At 43.5% G+C, this 10,152-nt stretch overlaps 1 protein-coding gene across 2 annotated transcripts in view; it reads right to left on the bottom strand.

Moving 5' to 3' along the window:
* Positions 1-328: 328 nt before the first annotated feature.
* The window catches only part of s100p (S100 calcium binding protein P), a 28,827-nt gene continuing 19,003 nt past the window's right edge, over positions 329-10,152 (bottom strand). For both annotated transcript variants that reach the window (XM_071345581.1, XM_071345582.1), the window contains exons 2-5: positions 8,937-9,056; positions 7,887-8,057; positions 3,652-3,847; positions 329-1,751 (exon numbers count right to left, since the gene is read on the bottom strand). In XM_071345581.1, the coding sequence (XP_071201682.1) occupies positions 1,467-1,751; positions 3,652-3,847; positions 7,887-8,057; positions 8,937-9,056 (772 nt within the window). In that variant the 3' untranslated portion in view covers positions 329-1,466. The remainder of the gene's footprint in view (positions 1,752-3,651; positions 3,848-7,886; positions 8,058-8,936; positions 9,057-10,152) is intronic.

The following is a 10,152-nucleotide window of genomic DNA, read 5'->3' as shown; positions in this document are numbered from 1 at the left end:
AAATCCGTCTCTCCGGGATGGTCAAATCAAATGGTCTATCTGGAAATACTGCTGAGCTGAGGAGAGAGTAAATCCCAAGGACCGACCTGTGCTTCAAAAGAACATCAGCTGACCTGCATTATTAAGTAGACTGTAGGGTTAAGGGAGGAAAGACATGAATTGTTCACCTAGACACTATCAATCATAAAATAAGGCATTATACAAGTACATTCTACTTGGTTTCACAGGTGATGAACATTGCTCTTATACTAAGGCTAAGTTTATTATGCATCTCTTGAACCTTTTAACTACTTTGACCAACCCAATCACTAAATCCAAACCAGGGAAGTACTGTAATTGCTGAGTTTGCCTTTTAATTTATGAATGCAAGACAAAATTGCATTTACATTGGTTTGCATTAATTGATAAGAAAGCAAGTCAAACAGTCAATAGCGTAGCACATTATAGACATGGATAAACTGCTGATGATTGTGACAGCAAAATAATAACAAACTAATAATAGTGATTATGGAACCAAGAATGAAATATTGGCATTTTTATCTAGTTTGGTCTGAATGTGTTCAATCAATCATCATTCAGTAAATATTTGTGGTAAAACACACCATGACTCACATCCATTATGGGTTTGTGCTCCAGGCCCTGAAAACGTAGTTGGCCTCACAGTATGTTTACCCCTTTCAGAGAAAGTCCTGTAGAATTCATTTCTGAAACTCTGAGCAATCTACCACAGTGTTGGGACCTGAAATTAAGGCATTTTGTATTAACCACTTGCCCTGGGAAGTTGCATTGTACTTAAGCGTCCTAGTGACTAACACCTATTGTGATATGTGATTACTGCTACACCATACTGAACTGTTAGCTTGGAATGAAGTCTCTACAGACCCAGGAGTATAACATAGATAGTCAACAGCTTGCTCAGGGGACTGGACTCGTCCCAGCCGCCTGGAGTTGTCTAACCCTCTACCCAACACCAGTACCATGAGGAGCCAAGTTTGGATGTATTTTGGGGAAGGCTTCAACACAGTTGTCTCGGTCAAACTCCCTTGTCGTCACTGCCTTGTCGTCACGCTGTGAATGGATCACCAAAGCTGACTTGGATTCAAGGGCAGATCAGGTCCATTGTTGGGCACTTCTTTAAAGCAATCACCTCGTATGATTGTACCACTTGTAGAGGTGCATAAAAGGGATTCCAGGACAAAATCTGTGTGCCCCAAAGTCATTGAGTTTCACTTGCCTTGCCACAGCTGCCGGGAGCACACATCAGTCATATTGCTTTCCTCAGACAAACCAGAGGAATCATGTGAGGAATATAACCCCCCAGATTCCCTGTCACTCTATCACTCAGCTCTCAGCTCTCTTTAGCGCAAATGGAACACAAAGAGTATCCGTAAGGTTCCTAGGGAGCGAATGAAGACCAGTGCTGTGCTGCTACTGTAGTCTGGCCCCTGTCCTATGTGCCCTGTCGCTCACCTTTTGATCCTGCCCACCTGTTCACACATTATGGACAGGTACTGGGTGAGCTTCACCATGGCGATGATGATGGTTCCACCAATGAGGGTGCAGGTGGGCCAGAAGAGTGAATGGAATACTGCCACTCGGCCATAGATGCGTGTCAGTAGAGCACTCTCCTGCTGTTCACCTGGGTCCGTGTAACACAACACCTGCTGCTGTGTTTTCAGACGCTCCGAGATGTTCATGATTACGGTGTGCATCGCGTTGTAGTCCTTCCGACATTTGGGCACATAGAAGCACTAAGAGAACAAAGACAGATTCATTACGAGTCTTGGATGAGTTGACTTGAAATTTTACTTCTAGAAATGTTATTCAGCTGCAATGATTTTTCCTCCATTTCCCCTCTCCTCAAGTAATGTGTTGAGGGGAGTCATCTTAAGTTAATGTTGTGCAGATTCACAATTAAATACAGGCCTAATCATTTATCATCAATGAATCATTAATTGACCTAATTATAATTATTTTCATGTGGTGCATTGTGATAAAGTTATTTATTTGTAGTGAATTAGGGTGGATTAAACCATAATGTTTTCTCATTGTTACACTAATTACATGGTAGATACATATTTTATAGCACTGATTATGTACTTACTATTTATGTTGAATCATTTGATTGCACATTGCTACCACATAATTTGTAAAACCAGGCATATATTACTGTAGCTGAAGCAGGACAGTGAAATAAAGGCTTACTATTAGAAATGTTACGTTTAAGCATGTTGTAACGATCGTCTGTGATGGAAGAAGGATCGGACCAAAGCGCAGCGTGGTAAGTGTTCATGATGACGATTAATTCAAACTCAGAACACTAAACAAAACAATAAACGATGACCAAACGAAACAGTACCGTGTGGCGACAAACACTGACACGGAAGACAAACACCCACCAACCAAAAGACAAAACAAGCTACCTAAATATGGTTCCCAATCAGAGACAATGACAAACACCTGCCTCTGATTGAGAACCATATCAGGCCAAACAACAAACCCAACATAGAAACACAAAACATCAGTGGTGGGCCGTCAGGGCCTGCAAGGCCTTCTCTGCTGGCCTAAACATCATCAGAATATATATATTTTTTTAAATATATTTTCCCACAAATATGTATTAAATTATTCCCCAGAGTAAGAGTTATACTCTTCATTTCATAGATTTCCTCTTGGTTGCACTGCTTCCAGCCCCAGGTTGAGATTTGGAGGGCTGGTCTTTATGTTAGATCTTTTATCCAATCATATTCAGCCATCATGTGTTGCCAGGGGTCTAAAATCTGCCCTCAGGCCTTCAGAATCAACAGTGCGGGCGCTTGTAGCTTAAAGTGAATGGAAATTAAAATTTTGTGTCAACCAATCAGCTTTAGAGTTGGCTATTATACGCCTGCTGGCTGGCTCCAGTGTTACACAGGAGCCAGCTAGCAGGCGTAGTGCGTCCACGTCTTTTGATTGGATTACCAATATTGAGAGGCAGGTCCTATGGGCAGGTCTATGCAGATCTAGGAAACTGAATTTGATAAACGAATTAATTCGCGTTCTACTAAGCTGTTTTTTCAACCCACAATGGCGGAAGGAGGAGAAGATATCGATTTGGTCGAGGATATAATTATAACGCCATTCTCAAGACGAACTTTTCAAGAAAAGTTAGACATTGTAAGGAGAGGTCGCCCGACGCCACAAAGCCTGTCACAGGCGGGAAAGGTTCGTTCGCTCGCCACTTTCAAAGTTTCAACTACGAGCGCTGTCAATTGCTCACAGGCTCCGAGAAGCACTGCAAACTGTACTGCTGGGAATGCCTATTATTTGCAAGTGATCGATTTGGTGTTTGGAGCCACACTGGCTTTGCAAACTTGAGTTGTCTGTTAAACACTGTTTACCCAAAAATGTCAATTTGTCAATTTCAAGGTGACGCAACGCCTGGTTATACTGCGTTTCTGTCTAAATGTATAGTGTCTAGAGCCATGGCATAATGATGGTAATAAGAGGTGGATTAATTCGGGTGGGACTGTGTAGTACCTCACTGAAGGCCTAGGCCCCAGGCCCACGGCACGCCACTGCAAAACATAGATAACCCACCCAACTCACGCCCTGACCACACTAAAACAAAGAAAACTATGGTCAAAACGTGACACATGTCCTCTGTCTCACCTTTGGGTTGGTGTCCTGTGCCTCCTCGTTGTGGGAGAGTCGGACAACCTTCCCAGATGTGTTGAGACTGACAAACACCTGTAGGCACGGGTACTTGGAGCTTTTCCAACACTCTGAGCCGCAGCTGTAGGTACAGTTAATCTCCGCCATGATGGTCGAGTTGAGCACAGTGCAGCTGGATTCCTCCGTCCACACACTACATGACATGGGGTTAGGGGTGGGGGTATGGGTTAGAATTAAATAGTTACTGACCTGCGTATACAGTTGAAGTCGGAAGTTTACATACACCTTAGCCAAATACATTTAAACTCAGTTTTTCACAATTCCTGACATTTAATCCTAGTAAAAATTCTCTGTCTTAGGTCAGTTAGGATCCCCACTTTATTTTAAGAATATGAAATGTCAGAATAATAGTACAGAGAATGATTTATTTCAGCTTTTATTTCTTTCATCACATTCCCAGTGGGTCAGAAGTTTACATACACTCAATTAGTATTTGGTAACATTGTCTTTAAATTGTTTAACTTGGGTCTAACGTTTTGGGTAGCCTTCCACAAGCTTCCCACAATGAGTTGGGTGAATTTTGTCCCATTCCTCCTGACAGAGCTGGTGTAACTGAGTCAGGTTTGTAGGCCTCCTTGCTCGCACACACTTTTTCAGTTCTGCTCACACATTTTCTATAGAATTGAGGTCAGGGCTTTGTGATGGCCACTCCAATACCTTGACTTTGTTGTCCTTAAGCCATTTTACCACAACTTTGGAAGTATGCTTGGGGTCATTGTCCATTTGGAAGACCCATTTGAGACCAAGCTATAACTTCCTGACTGATGTCTTGAGATGTTGCTTCAATATATCCACATAATTTTCTCTCCTCATGATGCCATCTATTTTGTGAAGTGCACCAGGCCCTCCTGTAGCAAAGCATCCCCACAACATGATGCTGCCACCCCCGTGCTTCACGGTTGGGATGGTGTTCTTCAGCTTGCAAGCTTCACTCCTTTTCCTCATTATGGCCAAACAGTTCTATTTTTGTTTCATCAGACCAGAGGACATTTCTCTAAATGGTATGAGTTGCAAACCGTAGTCTGGCTTTTTTATGGCGGTTTTGGAGCAGTGGCTTCTTCCTTGCTGAGCGGCCTTTCAGGTTATGTCGATATAGGACTCGTTTTACTGTGGATATAGATACTTTTGAACCTGTTTCCTCCAGCATCTTCACAAGGTCCTTTGCTCTTGTTCTGGGATTGATTTGCACTTTTCGCACCAAAGTACGTTCATCTCTAGGAGACAGAACGCATCTCCTTCCTGAGCGGTATGACAGCCGTGTGGTCCCATGGTGTTTATACTTGCGTACTATTGTTTGTACAGATGAACGTGACACCTTCAGGAATTTGGAAATTTCTCCCAAGGATGAACCAGACTTGTGGAGGTCTACAATTCTTTTTCTGAGGTCTTGGCTGATTTCTTTTGATTTTCCCATGATGTCAAGCAAAGAGGCACTGAGTTTGAAGGTAGGCCTTGAAATACATCCACAGGTACACCTCCAATTGGCTCAAATTATGTCAATTAGCCTATCAGAAGCTTCTAAAGCCATGACATAATTTACGGGAATTTTCCAAGCTGTTTAAAGGCACAGTCAACTTAGTGTATGTAAACGTCTGACCCACTGGAATTGTGATACAGTGAATTATAAATGAAATAATCTGTCTGTAAACAATTGTTGGAGAAATTACTTGTGTCATGCACAAAGTAGATGTCCTAACCGACTTGCCAAAACTATAGTTTGTTAACAAGAAATTTGTGGAGTGGTTGAAAAACGAGTTTAATGATTCCAACCTAAGTGTATGTAAACTTCTGACTTCAACTGTAGCTCTACCCAGGTGCCTTTCCAAATATTGGTGTTTGGATGCCACACAAGAGTAGTTCAACATCAAAAACAACTGTATCCAACAACACAATGAATAACATTGGATTTAATGAAAAAGGAGGAATTTTGTAGGAAGTTGCAAGGGACTGCATGATGTGAAGCAGACTGTGAATCAGTTGAATAGTAGAAAAGGGAGAAATTATTGACCACACTAGCAAATAGCAGATTATAGTGATTATCTTCAGCTGAATTCCAAAGTCTCTTAACCTTTTGAATAGCCCAGTATGCTTTATAGTGTATGTATGGATATTTGGAAATGGATCTTAGTAATCCAGCAGCGTGTGTCCCTTTTGAATATCTATGTAATCTATTTTGAATAACTTAATTTTCACTTTCTCTTATTGGATGAATGTTGCACTGCCTTTGAAATTGAAAGCCTTTTTCACTGAATCCAAATAGAAAGCTCTGTGGGGAATAGCAGCCGTTTTACATGCTCCTGGCCAATTGTGCTATTTTGTGTTCTTTTGTGCTGATCTTAACTTTTTTTGTACATAATGTTTCCTCTTATCATTTCCTATGATCGAAAAGAGCTTCTGGACATCAGAACAGCGATCACTAACCTCGACTACATCAATGAGTCAGAGGCGAATGACATACTGCTAAATCCCGGACCAGGCTCGGACCAGGCCCGGACCAGGCCCGGACCAGCCTCGGGATGAGCACTCGAAGAAGGAAGAGGCAGCGTTATAGAGGCCGGCGTGTGGGATACCTGACGAAACTATCCTATGTTTCTCCAAGTCGTGGCTGAACAAGGACATGGAAAATATAAATCTAGTTGTTTTTTCTATACATCGGCAGGACAGAATGGCAGCGTCGGGGAAACTCGACCGTACTATTTACGAGACAGTTTTCATCTATATTTTCCGTAGCAGTCTACCTACCACTACAAACGGATGCTGTCATTACCACACTCAACAAGCTGTATAAGGCCATAAGCAAACAAGAAAATGCTCACCCAGAGGCAGCGCTCCTAGTGGCTGGTGGTTTTATACAGTAGGAAAACTGAAATTAGTCTTACCTCATTTCTACCAGCATGTCACCTGTGCAACTGGAGGCGAAAAACTCAAGATCACCTTTACTCCACACACAGAGACACGTACAAAGTTCTCCCTCACCCTCCATTTGGCAAATCTGACCATTACTTTATCCTCCTGATTCCTGCTTACAAGCAAAAACTCAATCAAGAAGTACCAGTGACGCGCTCAAAGGGAAGTGGTCCGATGAAGTGGATGCTAAGCTACAGGACTGTTTCGCTAGCACAGACTGGAATATTTTCCAGGTTTCATCCGATGGCATTGAGGAGTTTACCACATCAGTCACCAGCTTCATTAATAAGTGCATCGATGAAGTCGTCCCCACAGTGACCGTACGTACATATCCCAACCAGAAGTCTTGGATTACAAGCAACATCCGCACTGAACTAAAGGCTAGAGCTGCCGCTCTCAAGGAGCGGGACACTAATCTGGACTCTTATAAGAAATCTTGCTAAGCCCTCCAACGAACCATCAAAGGAGCAAAATGTCAATACAGGACTAAGATCGAATCTTACTACAATGGATCTGCCGCTCGTCGGATGTGGCAGGGCTTGCAAACTATTACGGATTACAAAGGGAAACCCAGCCGCAAGCTGCCCAGTGACGCGAGCCTACCAGATGAGCTAAATGCCTTCTATGCTCGCTTCGAGGCTAGCAACACTGAACCATGCACGAGAGCACCAGCTTCTCCATAGGACTGTGTGATCACGCTCTCCGTAGCTGATGTGGTTAACATTCATAAAGCCGCAGGGACAGATTGATTGTCAGGACGTGTACTCAGAGCATGTGCTGAGCAGCTGGCAAGTGGCTTCACTGACATTATCAACCTCTCCCTGACCCAGTCTGTAATACCTACATGTTTCAAGCAGACCACCATAGTCCCTGTGCCCAAGAATGCCAAGGTAACCTGTCTAAATGACTATCCCCCCAAAGCACTCACATCTGTAGCCATGAAATGCTTTGAAAGGCTAGTCATGGCTCATATCAACAGCATTTGGGACGCACAGTTTTAGCTCCTGAGTATTAGCTCCTGGGGAGGGGCTAATATAGGGGGATTATAAAGATTCCCATGCACTTTACATCATAGCCTGACTGACATTAACACAGTTTGGCTAAGTGGTGTGGTTCAGTAACAGTTCAGATGGCATATGAGCCATTATCCTTATAGCAAAAGTAAAATACACATGATGGCACATGATGAGCATCTAACAGCCGATACAAAAGGAAAAACAAACATCAGGACGTTGTGAGTGACTTGGTGAGTGAGCGCACATTACCTGTCTGAGTAGGAGCGCACCATGGTGATGCCCAGCACAAAGTACATCATCACAGAGAAAAGGATCATGCTGAGTCCGAGGAGAATAGCTCTGTCCTCCCCAGCCTTCAGTGCTGTCACTGTCTTCCTCTTGTCTAGCACGTCATACTCCCGAACCTTCTGATAAATAGTCCTGACACATGCATTACAACACACACACACACACACACACACACACACACACACACACACACACACACACACACACACACACACACACACACACACACACACACACACACACACACACACACACACACACACACAGGCCCACACAGGCCCACACACACACACAGGCCCACACACACACACACACACAGGCCCACGCACACACACACACACACACACACACACACACACACACACACACACACACACACACACACACACACACACACACACACACACACACACACACACACACACACACACACACACACACACACACACACACACACACACACACACCAAGTTAGGGATTACAGAATTGTAAACACACAGTGACAAGTAATTCCACCCCTAAAAGCTCTTTTTTAACATTTACCGGGAATGTGTCATGAGGCCATCTGGCATAATCAATAGCATTTTAAGGGTATGTATTTAACTCTCTTCTCTTAGGCATGAACATGTAACGCTTTCAATCAATTATTTTCCACATTTTTCACTTTGATCATGTGATACATTTTCCCTCATGAATAATGTGAATAGTCTAAATGTCATAGCGAATAATACTGATGACTGGTAGACCTATAGATAATGAGATGTCTGGAGGCTAAAATGGTAATAGTTGTTATTGTCCCTTAGATCTTTTGTACGAGAAAGCACTTTCTGTTTTTACAAATACAAACTGACAAGCTTTTCCCTTTTATACACAATTATTGTTGCTGAAAGCTGAGTGCACAAGTTAAGTTTTGTCTGTTATTTGACTTTCAAAAAAATAAACTTTTCACAAGTGCATCATACATCTTTCCCATGATGCTTCGTGTTGTGTAAAATATTAAGGGTACCGTACCTTCTTTCACCTCCTGATCCCTGAGCTCCTTTACTTCCTGTCCAGAGAAACATCCTCCCTGAGGACACTCTGTGCCCACCACCACTCACAGAGGGCGTCACACAGGGCTGCTGAGACCACCTTCCAAGGACAGACACACACACACACACACACTCAGTGACCCATATGCCCCTCAGTCTTCACACGTCTGTCCTGACAGTGCCACCCCCACAGAGCCTGGTCAGGACACCCCACAGCCAAGTGACAAGAGTTTTCTCACTAAATCAATCCCATTCAACTTCTGCAGAAAGGAAAAGCCACTTTCCCACAGAGTTCAGAGCCACTCGCCATCCACTGGGATAATCACCGTCCACTGGGATAAGTGAAGGTAGAAATAATCCTTGGACTGTTTGAAGAGCTGAAGTTCACAGAGGCGGAGAGGTGGAGCGGGAGCAGCAGCAGCACTTATGCACCTGAGACACACGCATAGCGTTCATGGCACACACGCCTCCCTGTGTGCGTCAAGCCCACTCGTCTGGCACTTCATTTCCTGCCTGTTCATTTGTTATTGACTATTCATAGTCCGAGCTACAGCGGCAGGCTGGTGGAATAATGATGAGGTTTCCAGGCAGAGAGGACCTGCAACAGCATTGATCCCTTCCGACTGTTCAGCAGTAAGAGGCAAGAGGCATTCAAAGCCTCCCTACCCTGTGCCTCCTCCCCAACTTCCCTCTGTTGATTGTCATTGATGGAGAGCCCCCTAGCAACGTAGTTGCACTGGTGTTTTCAGGGAAAATTTCTAACTGCTCGGCATAGTAAGGAAAGTAGTAAGATTGCCCAGCCCCTTTTGGTTGCCTTAGATTAGGAGATTTAAAAAAATACACAAACATCCACTCATTATGTAGATAAGGTTAAAAAATACTTTTGTTTGTGTGTGTGTGCACACATGCGTGTCAGTGTGTGTGTTTGTGTGTCTTGTAACTTAAAGGCATGGGATAAGACTTTGTGGTAAATATTTCATTAACCCCTCCATAGTCCTCTGGGTCTGTCAAAGCACGCATGTACACACATGGGATCTCTGGCTGCATATTTAGGAGAGATAACAGTTCATGTGCCAATGCAAAGTAATGCATTCTGTTTTCAGATGCATGTAATTGTATTTGCCAGAGGTGTGCTCCTGTGGCTGGGTTATTTGTTGACATGTGCAACGACCCTGCTTCCACACTGTGTCAGGGGA

Source organism: Salvelinus alpinus, chromosome 16, assembly GCF_045679555.1.
Source record: "Salvelinus alpinus chromosome 16, SLU_Salpinus.1, whole genome shotgun sequence".
Taxonomy (NCBI): Eukaryota; Metazoa; Chordata; class Actinopteri; order Salmoniformes; family Salmonidae; genus Salvelinus; species Salvelinus alpinus.
The sequence above is the reverse complement of the archived record's forward strand: the minus strand, read 5'-3'. Positions and strand labels throughout refer to the sequence as shown.